General features: G+C 52.5%; 1 protein-coding gene across 5 annotated transcripts in view; it reads left to right on the forward strand.

Annotated features, from left to right (window-relative positions):
* The window catches only part of KDM2B (lysine demethylase 2B), a 125933-nt gene that overhangs the window by 39503 nt on the left and 63969 nt on the right, over positions 1-22461 (forward strand). For all 5 annotated transcript variants that reach the window (XM_077748054.1, XM_077748052.1, XM_077748051.1 and 2 more), the window contains exons 7-11: positions 2283-2376; positions 3378-3531; positions 11731-11846; positions 17462-17588; positions 20150-20634. In XM_077748054.1, the coding sequence (XP_077604180.1) occupies positions 2283-2376; positions 3378-3531; positions 11731-11846; positions 17462-17588; positions 20150-20634 (976 nt within the window). The remainder of the gene's footprint in view (positions 1-2282; positions 2377-3377; positions 3532-11730; positions 11847-17461; positions 17589-20149; positions 20635-22461) is intronic.

Consider the following 22461-nt stretch of genomic DNA (forward strand, 5'->3'; position numbering starts at 1 on the left):
GGCCGGTGTGGCCAGGCCAGCCTGGGGCCTGGTGCCCAGGAGCACGTTCCACTCCTCTCGGTTGCCGGCACCTGGGTTGCTATCCAGCTGCCGACTGAACGAAGCACATCTCCTGGCTCCACCCCACAAACACTTAAATTGTTTTCACGAGGCTGTTTTCCGCTGAGGCCTGGAGGGGGTGGAAACCAAGGTTAGATTAAGAAAAGAAAAGAAAAAAGAAAGCCAGACGTAGAGGTGGTTTTAGGAAAATGAGGACTAATATTTTGAAGTGGTGCTTGGAGGGGAGGCCGGTGTGTCCGTGTGGGGTGGGGTGGGTTAGGGCTTCACCCCCACTCCCCACCCCCATTTCCTTGGAGAGAAGAGGATTACTGGGGTCTTCAGAGTAGCGACCTGGCAGGGGCATGCTGGGTGGAGGCGGGAGGGGAGAGGGGCCGAGCGGAGCTGGGACTTTAACAACCCCAGCGCCAGCCCCGCAGCCCGCGCCTGTCTTCGTGACAGCGCTGCGTCCTGTGCTGTCAACTACACCCCTCCGATGGGGTTGCTAGGCAGCGGGGCTCTGATGTGCAGGAAGGCCTTCTGATTTGTCAGCCTCCTGCAGACACATGGTTAATGCTCCTTCCAGCCTATCCGGAGGAGGGACGCGGGGCACGCTGCCTGCATACTGCTGAGCCCCGGGTCCACCTGAATGTGAGGTGCAAAAGGCAGCTAGAGGGAGGGGGGCACTGGAGCCCACCAGCCTCCTAACCAGCTCAGCCCCACGCCCCCCCTACCCCTATTATCTCCACTGGGGCTTGCTGCTGGCTCCTCCCTGCCTGTCCCAGCACCATTCCTCCCCTCTTCCCCAAACCATGGAAAAGCAAAGTGCAGCGGGAAAAAGAGGTCAGTGGGGTAAGCATGTGCGTGTGGGCCTGTGGAGATGCCAAGGTGCGTGAGCATGAGCCGTGGGGAGGCTGCCCCATCCGTGCAGCCGGTGGCTCTTATGGGAAGGGGTGGGAGGCAAAGAGGGGGACCCTGGCATCACTGGCTTCCAGGCCTGGACTTGGAAGCCTGCTCTGCAACCCCGCCCTCCTCCCCCACTTAAGCTCTGCCCACCCCCAGGAGGGCAGCGTGTCAAGGGAGGAGGGAGGAGGCTGGTGAGTTCCTGTAAGGAAGGGTGGGTTATCTGGCTGCTGCTAGAGCTGAGAAGGGGGGCTGCTGGCGGGTTCCTCCTCCCCAATTCACCTCTTCCACCCAAGCCTCTGAGACCCAGGTTCTCCCCTCTGCCTGTCCACCACCCACCCCCAACATCTTCTGTTAATCTCTTCCCTTTTTTTTAGCAGCTCTATGGAGATACAATTCACGTACGACTCATCCATTTAAAGTGTACAATTCAGTGGTTCTGTATGTTTACAGAGTTGTGCATTCACAGTCCATTTCGGGACATTTTTGTCACCCCAAAATGAAACCCTGTACCCATTAGCAGTCACTCTCCATCCCTGCCCCCTCCCACCCTCACCCCCAGGCCCTGGCCACCACAAAGCTACTCTGTCTCTGTAGGTTTGCCTATCCTGACCGTACCATATACGTGAAATCATACACTGTGATCTTTTCGTGGCTGGTACCCTGTCCTTTGAGCTGCATTGCTCACTTCTCAGTCTCCTGCAGTTTGTCTTGCCATTTAACTTTTCCTGTGCAGTGCTCCATTAAGACTGTCCCGTCCCGAAGGGCAGGTGTCTTGGGCATTCTTATTATGCCTTTCTCTGTGTCATGCCTAGCTCTGCGCCGGACCACGGGTTGGCTCTCAATAAACGATTGTTGAATGAATGAGGAGATGAATGGGGACTGGTAATTGGCAAGCCCTGCAGGTGGTTTACAATAGAATCCCAGGGGGTCCAGCTGCTGCGAAGGGGACCAGCAGCTTGGGAGAACTGCAGGTACAGGAAGGAGCAGAAAGGAAGCCTCTCTCTAGAGTGGGGGTGGGGGTGGGGCCAGAGTAGAAGCTGTCAGGGAGGAAGGAACCAAGTGGCCTGTGGGTTGCCAGCTCTCTCCTGGGAACCTGAAAAAAAAAAATGCCTCCCCCAGCCTGGGGGGCAGGTGGCCAGTGCTTGAGATTCATCATCTGATCACAGGGGCTTCCCCCATGGGGAACTCCGATGAGAACGGGGTTCAAAAGGAAGAGAAAAAAAAATTCCCCAGTGTGAGCATTTGTAAAAGGGCAGCAGGTCAAGCATCCCTGAAGCTGCGGGCTCACCTAGGATTCAGGAGCTGAATTGTTTTCTCTGCTCCCTGCTTCTGTGCCACAGGTACTGTCTGATGAGCGTCAAAGGTTGTTTCACTGACTTCCACATCGACTTTGGAGGCACTTCGGTTTGGTACCATGTTTTCCGGGGTGGGAAGGTGAGTTGAGCTTTGTTTCTTCAACCTCTGTACGTCCCTGACTGCTTCTTCCTGGAGGGGCTCGCTGCTCTCGCCTGCTCCCTGCCCCACGACCAGCTAGCCCTTGCTCCGTGACTACTTTCAGGGCCACCTCCTCCCTCTCTGTCTCCTCCTGGAGAGGAGGATCAAGGTCAAGTCTCCTGTACCACATCTGGCCACCTGTTCACACCTGCCCACCCAGTCCCAGTGTTCTAAGCATCTTAGGCCAGATTAGAACTCCAGCTTTGGTTCCCGAGAATTGCCAGCATTCCTTTTCCCCGTTGGAGTTTTCAGCTCCAGCATCGAGACCGTTAAACGTACAAGTCTAGTGGCCAGCACCACCTGCGTCCATGGACATTTTACATGAGGGACAGGCGTCACCCAGAGGGAGGAGGTGGGGCGTGCGTTTGGGAGGCTCCCACTCTGTTCGCCCCTGTGTGCACCCTGCACGGGTGTGGGTGCTCCTTGAGTATGCGTGGCGCCCTGCTCATCTGGGGCTGTGTGTACATTCGTCTTAACCAAACACGTGAGAAGAAATTCTGGGTAGGAAGTCATCCTGCCTGGTTCCAGATGTTTTTCCTCCTTCTCCAGAGTGAACACAAGCTGGGTTTATTTATTTATTGGGCCATTTGATCAGACGACTTAGGAAATTCCCATCCTCTCCTTCCCTTACCTCCTCAACAAGCCTGTGGCTTAGGAGAAAGAATGTTCCTCTCAGTCCAGGAAGTCTACCCACCCTGGTGTTTTACCGGGAACGGAGATTCCCTAAAGGCAGGCCAAGGGTGTCCAGGATGGTGGCATAACTCCCCTGCCACCCCAGAGACCCTTAGGGCCAGGTCCTGGGCGTGTGCCCTGTCCTGTCCCCCTCCCCCGCCCCCCACTCCCAGGCAGGTGGGGCTGTCTCCTTGGGTTGTGGCCCAGCCTGGAAGAAATCCAGGACTTTGGCCCAGATCTCCAGCTGATTGCCTCCTTTTCCTCCCAAGATCTTTTGGCTGATTCCTCCAACCCTACACAATTTGGCACTGTACGAGGAGTGGGTGCTGTCAGGAAAACAGAGTGACATCTTCCTGGGAGACCGCGTGGAGCGATGCCAGAGAATTGAGCTGAAACAGGGCTACACGTTTTTCATCCCTTCCGGTAGGTTCCGGCCAAGGCTGGCTCTGGGCTCTCCCTCGGTGCCTGGCTCTCCCAGCACTGGGAGAAGGCTCCTGCATCCCTGGGGCCTCAGCCAGGGTTTGGGGCCAAGGGACGGGATTCTGTGGGCCTCGTGGCATTTGGCCGTCTCTGAGAGGAGCAGGCCTCGGCTGTAGGGAAAAACAGCCCCCTTCCGCTCTCACATTAACCTGTGTCTCTCTGCCTGTGGGCTAGAATTTGCTCCTGGGAAAGAGCACAGGGCCCTCCCTCCCGGGAAGTGTGGATGCCTTCCCCAGGACTTCCTGTGGAATTTCTGTATGAGGGCATGACAGTGGTACTGTGGGGAGGGGGTAGGGTCACCCCCTGGAAGGAGGAATTGTGTTGTTTTCCCAAGGAAGCAAAGTATGGAGGGTGCAGTCTGTGGCAGGTTCTGGGGAAGGGCAGACCTCAGGGCCGGGAGTTTTATGGGGGTGCCTGAAAGCCTGGGGAATGGGCAGAGGGCAGTGTGGCATTGGGGAAGGACCCAGTGTGGCAGCCTCCTTCCTGCACAAGCAGGTGAAATGTAGTTGAGGTCAATGCTGGCTCTTGCACTTGGACTTCCCCTGCCTTCAAAAGAAAAATTAAGAAGGAAAAAGAAAAAGAAATTAACAGCACAAGTATATAGAGGGCAGTAATTAAGAGTGCTGGCCCCGGAGTCAAACTGCACAGCCTTAGTTTAAATTTCAGCTATACTGTGTTCAGGTTGTGACTTCACGGAAGTGGCTTAATCTCTCTGTGCCTCGGTGTTCCTGTCTGTAAAATGGGAATGAGACTTCCCAGGGTGGTAGTGAAGACTGGAGTGAGCTAAGACCTACGTGTCTACAGCTCTTTGGTGATGGACTGAGGGCTTTGGACAGTTACAGGCTGAGTCACCAGTGAATATGACAGATGCCCTACGGGTCAGGGAGTACAGTCTTTGGCTGATTAATGGAAACATTTTACCCAGGATGAGGGAGGTGACAGTCCACTGTATAGAGTAAGGGAGTCAGGTCACATATAGGAGGTTAGCTAACCTAGAGATAGGAGTCTGGATACCATATCAGGTGAGATGAACTTGTCTTTTTTTTTTTTAGTTTATTTATTTTGTGAGAGAGCGTGCGAGTGAGCACACAAGTGGGGGAAGGGCAGAGAGAGAGGGAGACACACATTCTGAAGCAGACTCTAGACTCCAAGCTGTCAGCACAGAGCCCGATGTGGGGCTTGAACTGACAAACTGTGAGATCATGACCTGAGCCAAGATCAAAAGTTGGATGCTTAACCGACTGAGCCACCCAGGCACCCCCAGATGAGTGAATTGGAAGGAGGAATTCGGTGGTTTTACCCAGGAGAGTAAAGGTGTATGGGAACATCAGTCGGCTGGTTGAAAGATTGTCTCCTGAAAGAAGAGGTACAACCAAGTGGTGTTGGAATGACTAGCTCAGCTAGGTAGTGAGCTCCTTGCCACTGGATATATACAAGTAGAGGCTCTATATATGGCTGTGCCAAGAAGCCTGCAGGGAATTTGCCACTGAGTGGAGGCTTGAACCTCTGGAATATCCTTTGAAGCAGCTAAGATCCATTGGAGGGAGAAGCTGGTCACACTTAGGTTTCAGAAAGTTGGGTTGGAAGCTGGCCTTGGGTCTGGACATCAAGTGCTAGTGTCACGCGAAGAGGGGCCCATTTCGGTAGCAGTTCCCACTGAGGGGATAGGGCCTGCACACTTGGGCTCTTCTAGAAAGTTGGGCCGAAGGTAGAGATTTCACTATTAGGGAAATTGGGGATTTGGAAACGTCAGGGTTTAGAGGGAGTGACTTTGTTACCATGGCCCCAGGTCCATCCTCAGACTTGGGGGAGGGGAGGGACCCCTGTTTGGGACAGGAATGTGTTGCAGTTGGTGGGCAGTATTTATGGTATATAACCTGGCCTATGTGGCATGGAGAATCGGGAAGGAGATGGTACCCTTCTAAGGTGTGCTCAAAGGAACTTTGGGCTGGTCTTTTCCCCTGTCTGCCTCAACTATACAGTCTCCACAATGGGAGTGGGTAGGGCTAACCTGTGAAACCCTCAAGGTCCCTCGTACCCAGCCCTCCCTGAAAGCAAGCCTCCTAGCCTCCCTGGGAAGACTGGCCTTCTTTCCTTAGGGCCTTGGCCAGAGTTGGGAGGTTGCTCATTGGGTTCCCTCAGTCTGGGATGGGCAGGGTGTGCATTTTGGGGACTTAGCAAGTTGGAAAAGGTCTTGAGAAGTAGCATCTGAGCCCCAGCAGAGGTGTGTTTGTTGAAGGCAAGAGTAGGATTTGAACTACAGCTAGCAGATGTTGAGTTAGATACCAGCAAGGACTCCTTGGCCCTGAGGGTTATGAGTGAGACATCAGGATGTTTGGGAAACAAAAAAGGGATAGTTAGAATTTGTCACCTTCTCAGAGGCTGGGGGTACGTGTGGTTCCCAAGCGTTGATTTCTGCAGGGACCATTGGGGGAAAAAAAGTTGAGAGCTTATAGTTACAAACTTGTAGTTTTGCTAAAGATGGGTGTTAAAATAAAAACAAACCCAGGGGCATCAGGGTGGCTCAGTCGGTTAAGCATCTGAATCTCGGTTTCAGCTCAGGTTATGATCTCATGGTTTCATGAGTTCAAGCCCCGCATTGGGCTCTGAACTGACAGTGTGGAGCCTGCTTGGGATTTTCTCTCTCCCCTCTCTCTCTCTGACCCTCCCCACTCACACTGTCTCTGTCTCCTTCAAAAATAAATACATAAACTTAAAAAATTTTTAAAAACAAACCCCAAAACACCTGGCATCTACTATTGCTGATTTTCATGAATGGGAGATGATTCTGACGCTAAAAAAGTTGGAAGTATGAAATTTCAGAATAATGGACAGTATTTTAAATTTGATAGTTTTGAGTTTATGAAAATGTATACCATTTTCATTTTCTTCATTTTGTTGCCAACCAGTGAAAATTGAAGGACCAGAGTTTTGCGGTCACTGAGGTAGATGGGCACCTGGGAATTCTTTCCAGCACCCACGCCCCTTGAGCTGTGGGGAGACACACATCTGAGAGTTGGGGTGTTTGGAATGTGGCTTTGGGTGGAGAGTTGGAGAGATAGCCTTGGGGAGCACAGCCCCTTGCATGTGGGTTTTCTATATTGGGAGCAGAGAATCTAATTCTGGCATTTCTCACCTCTGACGTGGGTTTTTGTCCCCACAGTGTGACCTTAGACATGTGACCTCTTCCCTGATGCTGGCCTCCTGTCTCCCCATGGGCCATTCAGCAAGTCTTCAACTCAAGGCTAATGGGAGGCTGCTGGTGTGGGAGGGTTTTAAATGTTACAGTCTTCATGAGATGTGGTTTCACTCTTTTCTTCTTGTGTCTGGAGTGAAGAGGTTGGGTACTGGCTGAGCTGTGGGAGTGGGTGGTTCTCAGGCCTCATTCCTGGGTGGTCTAGGAAAGCTGCCTGGAAGAGGAAGACCTGAAGGTGGCTGAGTGAGATGATCTGGCGAAAGGGGCCTGGGTTTGTCCTGTTGATGAGACAGAGGCAGTGGGAGTACAGTTGCCTCCCCAGGGCACACAGTCAGGGTCAGGAGTGGCCGGCGACTTACCCATATTCAGCCTGATCACTAGGTGGAAAGAAAGCTTGAGGTGGAAATCATTCCCAAGGAGTAGGAAGTCAGAGACCCAGTGACACCTTTTTCCTTCATGTAGGGGACCTGTGGCCAATGCCCTGATCACATCGATGGGCTCAGCCTCTTTCTCTGGCTGCTTAATGAACTATAGTTAATGGTAATAACTTGCGTTACTGAGCAACAACATTTTACGTATCTTACTTACCTTTTTTGTAAGCATGTAGAGAGCATGCTTATTTCCCCCCTGCCTTTTCTTTAAGTAAAGAAGGTTCCTGGGGCCCAGAGAGGGGAACAAACTGGTCCAAGGTCACACAGTTAATAAACAACAGAGCAGGGCAAGAACCCAAGTGTGTGTAGTTTCAGAGTTGACCTGATTTGCCTTTAGCCTGGGAGTCAGCAGACTTAGGATCTGGCCTTCTTTCTCGGCCATATGACTTTGGGAAAATTATTTGCTCGTTTAACAAACTTTCTGTTTTTTTTTTTTCTTTTTTAATGTTTATTTATTTTTGAGAGAGAGAGCACGTGAACAAGGGAGGGGCAGAGAGAGAGAGACACACACACACACACACACACACACAGAATCCAAGCAGGCTCTAGGCTCTCAAGAGCCGGACATGGGGCTTGAACTTACAAACCATGAGATCATGACCTGAGCCAAAGTTGGACGCTTAACCAACTGAGCCACCCAGGAGCCCCTAAAACTTTCTTAAGGGCCCACTGGCGGTGTGGAAGGTGGTAAGGAAGCTATAAGACGGATTCTCTTGAATCCATGTCCAGCCAGGATGGTGGGACCTGGGAAGGGCCCTGGGGTCAGTGGTTTGTACTGGCCTGAAAGTATTTCCCATCTTTGCCTTGTAGTAAGAATCACCCATGACTCAAAATTCACGGGTAGCCATAGGTGTTTCTTAGACTTGGGCCAGTCTGAGAAAAAGTAATCTGAAGCTACTTAATAGAGTAATGTAGCTGGGGCCTCAGATGACCCGCCTATAAAATGGGTACAGAACAGGGAGAGAGGGTGGAAGTAAAGAAGGCTGGATGTGACACAGAGGGTGGTTGTGCTCAGGGAAATGAGACAACTGTTACTCCTCTCCGGCCAGTTAAAGCCATATGAGAGTAGCCTATGGGCCCATCTTCCTGTTTTTCTAGAGAAGGAAATAATTTGGATTGTCTTGAGAAATTTTCCCATTTCTGTAACACATGTGGGTCACACTAAACACACTCCTGAATCTGCTGCAGCTTGTGACCTGCCAGTTTGGGTCCCTCGTATCAACTATGGGGTCCTGGAAAGGAAAGGAGATTCTTTTTTTTTTTTTTTTTTTTTTTTATAGTTTATTGTCAAGTTGGTTTCCATATAACACCCAGTGCTCATCCCCAAGGGAAAGGCCATTCTTGCTTCATCCCGCCAGCGGCAGTGGGCAGCCTGGGGCCTGGCCTAGCTTAGCTAAGGAAGCAGGTCATGGCCTTCTGTGAAGTGCCCCCAAGTTCTGTGCTTTTTGGGTTTACTCCTAGAGCAGCCACAAAGATAGACAAGTGTGGGTGTAGGTGGGGCAGGGGCGGGGTGGGGGGGCTTTGGTTTCTGAATCCTGAGTATTTGGCTTGTGGGCAAGACTCCATGTGCCCTGTCCCTCAGGTCCCAGAGGACACCTGTCAGTAGGTTTTGTGGGTCTCCTGCTTTCCTTCCATGATTGATCTGTTCCTTGTCGCTTGGCCTGAATAGTCTGTTATTGCCTTCATGTTGTTGGTGACTCTGGCCTGGAAGCAAGAGACAGATGCCAGCCTCCGCAGCCCAGTCACCAGCTTGGGACACCTGCGCTCTCGTGCTTCCTGGGGAGCAGCCAAGGAGATGCCATTGGGAGGGTGGGGGTGGATGGGGCCTATGAACGCTATTATTCCATGGTTCTTTCTGAGGGTAGTATGGAAGTCATGGAATAGATTTGAGGAAGGCTGGAGGAGGCAGTTACTAATCCATTTGAGACTGCCTGACCCACCTGTGAGGCCCTGGCTTGGGGACAAGAGTGGGTAGAAGCTTCCAGAACCCCATGAAGTGCCTGGGGGGATAGAGTCCCTGCCATTCCACTTGAAACAGAACCTCTCTTTGCTCACATAGCAGCATCACAGGGTGTACATCAGGTGTGTCTACATTTCCACCAGATAGGACAGAAGGGAGAGTCCAGGGCTGATAAATGCAGATTTACATGAGCATCGCTCTTTGCAAAGCCCTCGAGGTGGATGAGACCTCCACGAATATCAGTGGCAGTTGCTTTCGTGGACTGAGTTCTTGCTCACCAGATTCCCCGCAAGGGAGGCAATGATCTCCCTCGTCTCATGCGGGCAGGTGGAGGCCAGGAGAGGGGGTGGTCGAGTGCCCCCCATCGCATGGTGAGTCGGCCATGGGACAGTTTCCAGCCCAGGTCCTGGGACTTGGGCTTTCTGTAGAGCCCGCAACAACACGGGGAAACTTCGGCAAGGCCCTCAAGCTGCCAACCACCCGTCTTGAGCTGACCAGGAGTCACTGCCTGTAGACGTCCATTGGGGCCGTCCGTGTGAATAGCATAGGAACGGGACCTGGGCATCTTTGCCCCGTTCAGGCTTCTCCCCACCGTGTGCACTACCTGGCCCTGGCGGCCCTGGGTCCCAGTCTTAGGCAGTGTTGCTTACATAACATGGATAGTGGTCATGGGAGCAATAATAGACTGCGTAGTGCTGCTTGGCAAAAATTCGAAAACGTAAGCTGAGAAAGTCAGCTGGTACACCTCTGAGGTGGAGAGGCTGAAGCAGATGTGGAAACTGAGGCTTTAAAGGTGGCAGCTGGACTTGCCCTGTACGGAGGTGGGAAGGTGCCCAGTGACTCCATAAGGGTGCACCTGCTCAGCAGAGCTGGAGACGTGGGGCGCTCACAGCAGAACCGGGTTCCACAGAGCCTTCCTTCCCATGCTCTTGGCTGTCGGTTTTCCCTGCTCTCCCCGGGGGACTGCCTGCTCATCCCACCCTCTGCCCAGCAGGGAGGACCCGCGCCCCGAGTGTCCTATAGATGACAGCAGTGGCCTCCCGGCTCTCTTCCCAGGTGGCACCATTGCTCCTGGCAGCCGTGGGCACCTGTGGCTGCCTGTGACTCAGGGCTGGCGTGTTTTGGGTGCGTGGTGGGGGAGGGCTCTGTAATTTTCCTCTGAGCAGACAGATTATGCATACAGGTTAGAGAAGAGGGGTCAGAGGAGATGTGGGCACCTGGGTTTGGGAATCTCGGGGCTTGGGCTGCCCTTTCCTTCCTCTTTCCCGTCTGCCGATCCCGTCTTTCACTGTGAGTCTCTCTGCCTCCATCTGTCCTTGTCTCACCTCTGTGTCTCTTGTTTCTCTCTGCGTGTCTCTTTTTGCCGTCCCCATCTCCTGGGGCCTGCAGGCCTGGTGCTAAGCCTGTGACAGAGCGATGGTGCAGCATCGCAGTTAAAAACGGAGGCGCTGTCTCTTGCCAGCTGTGACTTCATTCAGCAAGCGACTTACCTTCTCTTAGCCTGGGTTTCAGCATCTGTAAACGGGAGTGGAGTATAATACTGCCTGTCCCCTAGGCTCGTGCTGTTCCGGTAGGCTGGAGGTGCATGTGGGTCTGTTGAGCACTTGAAACGTGTGTTAGTGACTTGGGGAGGGAATTGTGTGGCTTGTTTTGTCTGGCCTTCAGGGACCAAGTGAGGCTGACTCCTTGGGTTCCAATCCTTATAGGTGACTTCTCTGTGCCTCAGTCTTCTCTTCTGTAAATTGGGAATGACTGTAGTATATATATATCTTCTAAGGGTTTTGTGAGCATTAAGTGAGGTAAGTTCTGTAAAGCCCTTAGACCAATGCACAGAGGCAGCCTTTAGTTCTATCCCCAGGATTATTAGGCCAGGCTTGCTTGGGAGCTCAGGGGAATGAAGAAGCCATGTCCCAGGCTGTTAAAGGGCTGCCGTCAGCAGGAGAGAGACTCATCTGCAGCTGTAGGGCAGAGCAGAAGCAGAACTGATGTGGGGTACAGGTGTTGTGTGGACAAGATGAGCACCTTGGAACGGGCCATGGGGGATTTTAATGGCAGGAGGTGGCCTCAGGCAGAAAAGCGTCTGGGTTCTGTAGTTCTTGGGTGTCATTCCTGCCTTGTGGCCCCAAACAATCCTTTGTCACTCCCCCCAAGGTGAGTGGTTGCTGGGATGCTGAGGCAGAGGCTCAGGGACCTATGAGCAGCCTAGAATGAGGGGTGTCCAGCTCCCTGGGAGGGGCGCAGGGCCTGCGTCTGTTGGCTGCTGTGGCCGGGTCAACATGGGGAAGCTTCGGCAAGGCCCTCAAGCTGCCAACCACCCGTCTTGAGCCGACCGGGAGTCACTGCCTGTAGACGTCCACTGGGGCCGTCCGTGTGTGCGAGTCCACTCAGCCAGCCAGAAACCTGGCTTTCTGCGTCAGCAGCCTGAGCATCCCCGTGATCCTGGCCCTGGGTGCTCCCCTGGGTCTCCTGTGACCTTCTGCACGCTTCCATAGGGCAACCCTCCCCAGCGGTCCAGGAGCCAGTGGCTGACCCTTTCTGTGCCCTCCCTACCCCAGGTTGGATCCACGCAGTCTACACCCCTGTAGACTCTCTGGTATTCGGCGGAAACATCCTGCACAGCTTTAACGTGCCCATGCAGCTGCGCATCTATGAGATCGAGGACAGAACACGGGTAAGGTGGCTTCCTTCTCTCCTCGTGGGATTGCCCGGCCCCAGAGCCCTGCCTGGCGCTCTGGGTGTGTGGGACAAGTCTTCCGAAGTCCTTTGTGGTCCCTCCCTCCCTGCTGCTCCCTGCCTCAAGCGGGGGGCCTTGGTCCTTGCGGGGGGCTGTCTGCAGGAGCCCTACCCAGAACCTCTGGAATTTCGGTTCATCTCTGGGCCGGTGGTAGCCAAAACCCCCTTCTCAAAGAGGAAGTATCTGTTGAGAAAGCACCGTGAGATATCAGGAAGCCTGCTTCCTCTTCTCACGTGTAGACAGGGATGCGGGAGCCTCGGGAAGGTTGCACCTGCTGTGGTGTGGGATGCAGCTGGGGCCTTGGAAAGGTCAGCTCTTGGACATGTGTCTCCTCTTCCCACGGACCCTAAATGTGATACAGCTATGGTCTCTGAGCTCTGCCTCTGTTTGCTTGCAGGGTGTTGGGGGTTCCATTTTCCTCTTGGCAGTAACAGTTTCTCAGACATAGGGGATCCCCCACCCCCACCCACCAGGACCAGGGGCCGAGGCTTAGATACCTGACGTGCGCCCTCTGCTCTGCTCCATGAGTTTCCTCTGGAGGCCAATGGCTGCTTGCATGCACCCTCTTTCCCATGTGGAATTCGGCCGAGAGGCCCAAGGCATTGGAGACAGGTCTGAGGGTGGGAAACTGGGGCCAAGAGAACCCATTCCTTCTTCTTCTCTCTGACAGTTGTTCAAATATTCATTTCTTTTCTCTATTGAGATACAATCCACATACCATCACATTCACCAGTTATGGTGCACAGTCACTGATGTTTAGCGGATTCACGATGTTGTGCAGCTATCACCTCTAATTCAAGGATATTTTCATCACTCCAGAAAGAAACCCCCCACTCATTAGCAGTCACCTTCCATTCTCCTCGGCGCACGGCTCCCTCCCTACTCACCGCCCCAGCCTGTGGCCACCAACAGCATGTTTTCTGTCTCTACAGATTTGCCTGTTTTGGACGTTTCATAGAAATGGAATCCTACATCATGTCCTTGTGTGGTTGGCTCCTTTCACTTTGCCTGATGTGTTAGGGTTCATCCACGTCGAAGCAGGTGTCAGTGCTTTGTTTCTTTTTTATGGCTGAATCATATTCCATCGTATGGCCTGGCCACACCACGTCTTCTTGGGCTTTCCCTCAGAGGTGACTTCTTTGCCCCAGAGAGGTTTTGTCGTGTCTGGACACTAAAGAAGCATCTCTTTGAGGCAGATTCCCTGAGCCCGGCTGGGGTCCCTGCCTTTCTTGGTCTTATTTTTAGGCCCTCATCTGCACAGAGTCATATAAGTGAGCCAAAATCTTAGCTACTATGTGTGTATCTGACCTCGCTAACAGTCCCGATATGGAGGAACATTGTCCAGGGCTTTCCTGGGAATGGTGTTGAGCTCTGTGCAGTGGTCCGGGGTGCTTCATCTCCAGATTGACGGGTTTGCTGCCAGGATGCCCAGGTCTGCAGAGACTGGGTCTTGTTTTGTGGATGTTCGCGCCTCTCTTCTCTGTCGTCCGCCCGCCATCCCTTTCCCGGTCCGGTGGATGCTGCCCCGTGGCATTCTGGAAAAAGGCACCATTTGGGTGTGAGTGGTGATCTCGCAGTCTGGGTCAAGTGCTGTCTGGGGCTTCGGCCAACTGTTCTTTGGCCAGCCCTGAAGAATGGGCCAGTTTGTGTGTGAGCCGACCAGGGAGACATGGGATAGAAAAGGAGAAATCTAGAAGAAGTGAGGCCCATGACTTTCCAGCCAATTCCTGAAAGCCAGAGTCAGGCTGGGATTTCTAAAGGCTTTGGCAACTTGCTTGGCAGCTGTCCCCTCCCCCAGGGAATCCGAATTGCACATCTGCGTGGATTTGGGCCCCATGATTCCATTAGGAGCCCAGCTCTTCTCCCCTGCTGGGTGGGAGGCTAGAGGGAGAGTGATAGTGTGGAACCCCCAGCGTCGTGCCAAGTTCCTGTAGAATATCATGCCCCCATTGAGATGAGTGTGGCGGGGTCCCCTCCCCCAAGGCCCACTGTCCCTGTCATCTGAGTGGTCTCCCTGAAGCAGGTTGATGGGCGGAGGGCTGGCGGACAGGCTGGGCTGGGAGCAGCAGCCGGCTGTTTAATCTGCTTTGATTTCTGGTCTTTGGAGAGGGCTTGGCTACAAGGCCCAATTGTTTATGTCTTAGGAGCCAAGGCAGACAAAAGATGCTGGGGAGAGAGCACGGGAAGCCAGATAAAATGCCAGGGCGCCTTGTCAGCTCGCTACAGCTTAATTCTTAACATCCCTGCGAGCTTTCTTAAGAAGGTTATGGTCACTTAAAAATAGTTTTTCAAGAGTCCCTAAAACAGGGCTTTGCTTGGAAACCCAAGGCAGGGGGTGGGACAGGAAACTGTCAGTCTTTAAGCCCCACAGTGTGAATTTGTCTAAGAAAAAGAATTTGCCTTTGTGGCCCAACGTGGGGAACCCCCCTCCCATCCAGACCAGGGGAACCCCAAGGTTCTCTTATGTTTCAGAAGCTATGCCTCACTTGTTAGGATTTTAATATTGGGGGGTTGGATGATAGGTAACTCCACCCTGCCTCCCGTGAGGCCCTACCCTGCAAGGGCCTGAGGGGGTTGCATGTGTAGAAACCCACATGTACGCCCCCCCCGTGTGGATTAAATCCTCTTGTTCTAAAGATGCAGGGAGTCAAAGAACGACAAAGAACGGGTGTGTTGCATGTTTATTATTTGAAGATAACATCTCAACAACTATCACTACGTATTTTTAACTCCAGTTAGCTTCATAAGGGACAGGATGGTCCAGTTGGTCATTCATTAAACTGCCGTCTCTCTTATGTTTTATCTTTTTTTTTTTTTTTTCTCTTAATGGCTCTAGTGAAAGCAGCTTTCTCAGGAAAGGTAACGCCACACACTCCATTCCCTCTCAGCCAGTGAATCTATTTGGAAATTGCAAATAATTCTCCCTTCCTCTCCTCTATCCTCTACCATTGGATTTTTTTTTTCCATTGACTTTTTTTTTTTCCAGGAGAAAAGCAAATTTTAAGACACTTCCACCCACCCTCTTATTTTAGTTTTTCAAGTCCTTGAAACCCGGGAGTTCTAGATGCACCGAAACACTTTTGGTTCTGATCTCCTGAGGTCACTCAGCTCTAAGAGGAAGGGCTATGGCCGAGTGCTACTCGCACGGGCCTTTGGGAACTCAAAGCTGCCCCTTGAGCTCCGCCGATAGATTGATTACCCCCCAGGCTAGGAGCGCTGCATGCTTTCTGACTGCCTTGCCTTTCGGTGAACAACTCAATTTGGTGAGGCTCGGAATTTGTCCACAAGTAATGTTGAGCAATCGTGTGTTTAATATTCCCAGGCATGTGGCTGAAACCTTTTGAAGGCGAAGGGTGGAAGGCGACAACCCGTTTGTAAGTCAATTCTTTGCAAATTTTGTTTCCTGCGGTGCTCTCTTGGAAAAAAAAAATAAAAAATAAAATGAAAAAATTCGAATTCCTTCATCAGCATTTGTTTTCACCCAGCCGGTTTCCCTTGGGTTCAGCGACAATGAGGGAGACTTCTCTGCCTCTCCTGAAATACAGCCAAAAAATAGATTTTTTTTCCCCCCGATCTAGAAAGATTCTCAGGTGCCATGGTGCCATTCAGGCCAGAGTGGCTTGGACAGTTTCCCAAAATTTGAAAGGTTAAGTGCAACTTCAGAGTTTTACCGATCGAACCTGAAGTCGGGAGATGTGAGTGAGGGTCTGAGAAGAGGCAGGCCTGCCTGTCCTCAGCCTGCTCCATAGGCAATTGGTTTCAAAGTCGCTTGGTCTTCGCTTTGGAGCAGGGGTGGGGCTGAGGCTCCTTGACCCTTCTTTACAGGAGGAGGTCAGTGTCTGTCTCAGTCTGAAGTGCCCCTCACCTTGTTAAACTCTGAAGGGCACTGATCCAGTGATAGTGGAAGAGGATTAATACTATCCCAGCATTAAAACCAGGGTTCTTGGGAAAGTAGCTGGAGCCAAGGAAACCGCTAGACGATGTTCCCAACTCCATGCATCCCCAGAGGAGGTCAACAGCATGCGGCGGCCAGGATCTCATTCCAACCTCTCATCTACCAGAGACGGGGACATCAAATGGACCCACTAAGCAGATGGGAGCAGCAGTGAGGCCCCCGACACAGGAAAAGGGCCTCACGGTTGAACACTGAGTCAGCGGGGCATGGGGTGGCTGGGGGACTGAGCTGGGAATCTCAGGACAGAGCTGAGGCCTTTTCCAGGTGGGCATTGTGAGAGAGGAAGCAAAATGGTATTTTAGGGTAAATGGAAGAGTTAGGTCTGCTTGTCTTTGCCTTCATCTCACGTTGCCTGTATACTACTGCAGAGAAAGATGGGAGAGTGTTCTTGCTTAACATCCAGCTCCCTGGGTTTCTGGAAGATAGGAGAGGTGAAGAGGGGTCTGTGGTCCCTGCAGAGGTCCCTTGAGGGAGACACACCCTTGGCGAGAGGGCAAGACACCAGGCCGGGAATGAGCCTGAACGTACAGGATCTATGTGTAGCCTTGGAAGAGAGGGTCTCAGCCCCCTGCGGTGTGGGGGTGGGTGGGCAGAGACCACCTTCTCACTCCCCTATTCCTCACTAACCCGCTCAGAATGAAGTTTCCAGAAGGTTCATCTGTGCACGGCCATCAGTGGTATTGCTTCCTTCCCATCTTCCTCTGCCATCTCGTCCATATAGACCCATCAGAATCCTCCTGGAGCCCAGGCCTTTTCATAATTCTGATACACAAAGCTATCTGCACCTATACTTCCTCCCTATAAGATACGGCCAAAAGGGGATCTCGATCTGGACTCCTGCTCCAGACCCGGGCATGTGTCTCCTGACGTTAGAGTGGCCCCAGCTCACCCTGGGGACTTGCGCCTGAGGGAGTCCTTTGGGAATACAGGCTGGGCAGTGCCAGGTGGTTGGCGGGGAGGAGCAGGAGGTGGGCCCCTTGGAGGCCCCGCCCCTGGAGGCCGGAGAGGCCACGCCCCCTCCCTCCTCATTGGTTCTACCGGTGTTGCCTCCCTCCTAGGGTGCAGGAGACGGTTGGTAGCCTGCCTGCAAATGGGTAAGGTTTGGGGGTCGATTTCTGTCTTTCAAGGGGCAGGGAGGCTATGATAGCAGAGTCTGTGCAAGAGTTGTTTGAGAACAAGGAGGAGCCTGTGTTTGTTGTAGCTGGAATCAGGATCCCATCCGCAGGTACCAGCACCCTCCGTCAGTAGGTCAGGGGACAACTCTTGTTTCTCTGCATCTCACAGAAGCACAAAGCGGACCCCATCCGCTTTTCCCTGGCGGCATGCAGCTCAGGGAGCTTTGAAATGATGCTCTCACATAGGCCTCTTTTCTCCCCTCTTCCTCCTCATTTGTGCATGCTCCTGGTATCTGGCCCCTTCCAGCGCCTCTCTCCTGCCTTCCGGCCGCCTCCCCCATTTTCCCCTCACATCATTTGTGCTCTTGTTAAGACGGTGAAAATAACTCCCACCTGCAGAAACCCCGTTCCCCCCAGTTTCCTCCCTTGTTTCTCCTTTGCCCTCCAGAAACTGACTTCTCCCCCTGGGTCTTTGCTTTCAGGTGCAGCCCAAATTCCGCTACCCCTTCTACTATGAGATGTGCTGGTATGTCTTGGAGAGATACGTCTACTGTGTGACCCGGCGGTCCTACCTCACTCAGGAATACCAGAGAGAATCCATGCTGATTGGTGAGTGAACTGTGGGCCCGGCCGCCCCCACTGCTCAGCTGGGCAGGAAGAATTTTTCCCGTGTGGCCCCTGAGAGTCCCTGGGTTTCTGCTGTCCTTTTGAACCAAAATGTCAGGCAGATTCCTAGAGACCCCTTAGGAAGGGGAAGCCATCCTTTTCGACCTCCCATTTAGAATACAGGGTCCAGGAAAATGAAATTGTGCCTCCCCCCACCCCCCCCAACGGAGTCCCACTGGTAGCCTCCAGGTCTCGCTGGTGACTGTTTAGGTGTGAGGACCCAAACCAGGCGTGGTTGCTGAGACAGGACCCCCACGGAGCAAAGGATCCTGGTTGTTTGATTTCTCCGCGGCCGCCAGCGCATCCCCTATTCTCACTCCTCCGCTGCACCGAGGGGTTGGTTTTGGTCTATATAAGAGCAGGCCCATGAGGTGCAGCCAGTCCTCAAAACCTGAGGCCAGCTTTGCGCCGGCGGGAGGGGTGACCGGGGCTGGAGACACAAGCTTGCCAGAGCAGTGGGTGGTTCTGACAGAGGCTGGGAGAGCGTTTATAGCCACAGCTGCGGAGCCCTGCTTACTTCCTTTATTTAAAGGAACATCACCCCCAAATGGCTCAGTCCTTGAACCTTGACTCAGAGGTGCCCGCCTGAAGTTGCCTCTAGCTGTGACAGTGAGCCCCCAGGAGCAATCTAAAGGAACACCCATTTTCCCTCTGTTCTTCCTCTGAGCTGTTACTGCTCAGGGGCTTCCTGGATGCAAAGTCAGCTGAGCCTCATTCACAGTTTGTGTCTCAAAACAGGATAGAACAATACGGTCGGTCTGTCTCCTTTAGGGTTTGCACTGTTTCTTTCTCTTGCAATTGCCAGGATTTTAAGATTCCCTATTTTTTTCCTCACTGTAAAAAGCCTTCTTCCCTCCTTCCTTCTTCACTCTCATCCTCGGTGACTTTTAGGGGTTTCACGCTGGGCATATAATGGGGAACAAATGTTTCTGCTGGGGTCTTTATTGGGAAGTGCTTCTTTCCCTCCTAGAGATTCAGTGTTGTCTGGGAAATCTGTTGTCAGTCTCGTACGTGTCAGATGATACAATATTCAGGTGTGGAAAAGCCCTGAGACCCCACAGCCCACTCTATGGACGCTCCCAGCTTGGTAGGAATTAGGAAGTGATCCTGCAATAATGAGATAACCCCTGTGGTGGTAGTAGCTCCACGTTCCTATGGGCAGCAGAGGCTTGATTCTGTGGCTGTCCTCAGGGCCAGCACACTGAGCAGCACGTCTCTCATTTGAATATTTAGGGCCGTAGGAGAACATCCCTGATTTCACTTGCAGGCATGAGAGGCATTCTTGAGGCGGCATTTGGGTCGTCGGTGCCTGAGTTTTTCTTAAAATTTCTTGTCTTTGCTTCCTGTGGTCTCAGCACTCCTTCCGCCAATGAAAAGGGGAGGTGTCAGGGAGATGCCTCATTTACCAAATGCCAGTTGTGCGCCAGGACCCAGGCTCGGTGATGCCTTGCCGAATCCTTACCACAAGTGTTCAGAGGAAGCATTTTGTGCCTTATGTATATGTGCATATATATATATATTAAGTTTTTAAAATTTATTTTGAGAGAGAGAACGTGAGTTGGCAGGGGTAGAGAGAGAGAGGGAGGGAGAGAGAGGATCCGAAGCGGGCTCTGCACTCTCAATGCAGAGCCTGATGCAGCGCTTGAACTCACGAACTGTGAGATCATGACCAGAGCCGAAGTTGGATGCTTAACCGACGAGCCACCCAGGCGCCACACATGCCTTATATTTTTAAAAACATGTAGTTCACGGGGCCACCTGGGTGGCTCAGTTGGTTGAGCATCCGACTTCGGCTCAGGTTATGATCTCACGGTTTGTGGGTTCGAGCCCCGTGTTGGGCTCTGTGCTGACAGCCCAGAACCTGGAGCGTGCTTCAGATTCTGTGTCTCTCTCTTTTTCTCTGCCCCTCCCCTGCACATGCTCTGTCTTTGTCTCTCAAAAATAAATAAACATTAAAAAAATTAAAAAACAAACAAAAAAACCCATGTAGTTCCGTATCATACAAGTTAATGTATACACCTCAGTGGTTTTTAGTATATTCCCTGAGCTGTGCAGCCATCACCAGTCAATTTGGGAGTTGTTTTCTTTACCCCAGAAAGAAACCTGTACCCTTGAGTTATCTCCTTGTCTCCCCCGCCCCCAGCTTAGGCAACCACTAATCTCCTTTCTGTCTCCATAGATTTCCACCTGTTCTGGACATTTCATATGAATCATTATATGCGCTTTTTGGCCTTATTTTTATACGTTGAAAAATAAACTGCCAGGTGTATTCAGAAAGGTGAAGCGGTCTGTCTGGGAACACATAGCTAGGAATAAACAGAGCTGGGATTCGAACCGATGTCTGACTGACCCCACTGTTTCTAGAGGCTGAGGGAGGCATAGACCATTATAATTGTCCAGAGAAGCTTGATCTCCAGAGTAAAGGGGAGGCCTAGTGAGTAAAGGCTCCAGGTGGGAGTTGGGCCATTCATCTCAGTCTTCTGCTCACCCTCCTGCCCCTGTAGATGCCCCACGAAAGCCCAGCATAGACGGCTTCTCATCCGATTCCTGGCTGGAGATGGAGGAGGAGTCCTGTGAGCAGCAGCCTCAGGAGGAGGAGAAGGAGGAGGAAGAGGAAGAGGAGGAGGAGGAGGGTACAGATAAGTTGCCCAAGCCACCCGCCGATGGCCCTGCCTCGCCCACCAGCACCCCCTCAGAGGACCAGGAGGCCCCCGGGAAGAAGCCCAGAGCGCCTGCCATGCGGTTCCTCCAAAGGACTTTGTCTAACGAGTCGGAGGAGAGCGTGAAGTCCACGACGGTGCCCACAGACTACCCCAAGACGCCCACTGGCTCCCCTGCCACGGGGGTCTCGGCCAAGTGGACCCACCTCACCGAGTTTGAGCTGAAGGGCCTGAAAGCACTGGTGGAGAAACTGGAATCTCTCCCAGAGAACAAGAAGTGTGTCCCCGAGGGCATCGAGGACCCCCAGGCACTGCTGGAGGGTGTGAAGGTGGGCAGCTGAGAAGGGCCGGGCAGTTCCCAGGGGCAGCTCAGCCCAGGGCGGCTTGGTGCAAACTGTCCTGGGGGTATGTCTATGCATGGGAAGGGGCTTCTGGTCCAAGCAGGCCTGCGTCGGGCCCCTGAGCCAAGGCCACCGCTAAGAGCTATAGGGGAAAGCTGCCTCGTGGTTGGCAAGGAGCTCTCTCTCAGCACTTATTGAAACTCTGGCAGGCTTTGCTGGCAGAAGACATATGGGGGTGCCCACAGTGCTGTTGTTAGGTTTGGGGACAGACCCCTCCATCCTGTTCAGGGACACTTGCTGTTCTGGGCTGGCTTCCCCTGGAGTGTGCATGTTTCACATGGCCAGGTTGTACGTCCTGGTCGTCCTCTAGATGGCGTGCCGAGGTAGCCACCGGGGTTCAGAGGTCTTTAAGCAGAGCTGAATTATTGAGCAAATGTTCATTAAGCACCATCTGGGCTGACCACTCAGGGAACAGAAAGTGGGATGGCACTGGTAGCTCACCCAGTAGCAAGGAGGCAGAGGAGAAAAAGTCAGGAGATAGGGAATTACTTGGCCTGTAGCCTGCTGTGTGTACCCAGGGCATGGGGGTGGGGTGAAGGACACTCATCAGCCACACCAGGTGCCAGGGCTCGGAGACGGTTATACAGAGGGCATTTGGCTGGGGCCGTAGAGGCTGCATAGGAGTCCTCTGGAACGGGGAGGCTATACAGGCACAGTGCAAACATGCGGTGTGTGTATTTCCTAGGAAGTACCCTGAGAGGCCTTGCCCTGTAGCCATCATGATCGTACTGTTTGTTGAAACCTCGCTACCTGTCAGGTACCTGTGCTAGGCAAGCTACCTCAACTATCTGCACTTAACCAGATACGTAAGTAGGTTCAGAGGGAGTGAAGGACGTGCCTGAGGTGACAGAGCAGGTGAATGCGGGGTGCTCGCATGAGGACCCGGGGGTGGCCCCAGAGCTCCTGTGTGTATACCACCTCGCAGAACCACCTCTTTTTTCACCATCCGTCAGGCTTTTTGCTGTGAGGCCTCAGAGGCATTTGGCCTTCCTCTTCGGTGTCTGATTCCCAGTGAGTCCGGCTGCCCGCTGGGGTTGGAAATTAAGTCTCTTTTTTTGATGCCTGGAAACACTACCCAGGTCTTGTAAACTAGTTCATGTGTTCACTTACTCATNCTTTTCACCATCCATCAGACTTTTTGCTGTGAGGCCTCAGAGGCATTTGGCCTTCCTCTTCCGGTGTCTGATTCCCAGTGAGTCCGGCTGCCCGCTGGGGTTGGAAATTAAGTCTCTTTTTTTGATGCCTGGAAACACTACCCAGGTCTTGTAAACTAGTTCATGTGTTCACTTACTCATTTAGGAAACAAGTGTCAGGCCTTGTGACATAGCAATGTTAATAAGGTCCTGTCCTCAAGGTGCTGAGTGATCTGGGGCTAAACTCTTGTGGGGGTGAGACCCGGGGATCCCCATCAGGCAGCCTGATGGGCACTGCCAACAGAGGGAAAGGGTGTACAAAGTCATTAATCCAGATATATTTCACTTTATATAGAAGATGTATTCCTCCAGGTGCCATGAAATGAAAATCTTATAAACTGGGGGAGATTGCCTGATAAAAAAACTCTGTGGTGACCATTTCTATAAAGCAAATCTTTACGTGCTTTTTCATTGACTCATGACTTTTTTGTAGGTTGCTGACCTCACCTGAGGGTTGTTTTTTTTTAATTTTTTAATGTTTTATGTACTTCTGAGAGAGAGAGAGAGAGAGAGACAGTGTGAGCAGGGCAGGGCCAGAGATAGAGGGAGACAGAATCTGAAG

Source organism: Crocuta crocuta, unplaced genomic scaffold (assembly GCF_008692635.1).
Source record: "Crocuta crocuta isolate KB4526 unplaced genomic scaffold, BGI_CrCroc_1.0 scaffold29, whole genome shotgun sequence".
NCBI lineage: Eukaryota > Metazoa > Chordata > Mammalia > Carnivora > Hyaenidae > Crocuta > Crocuta crocuta.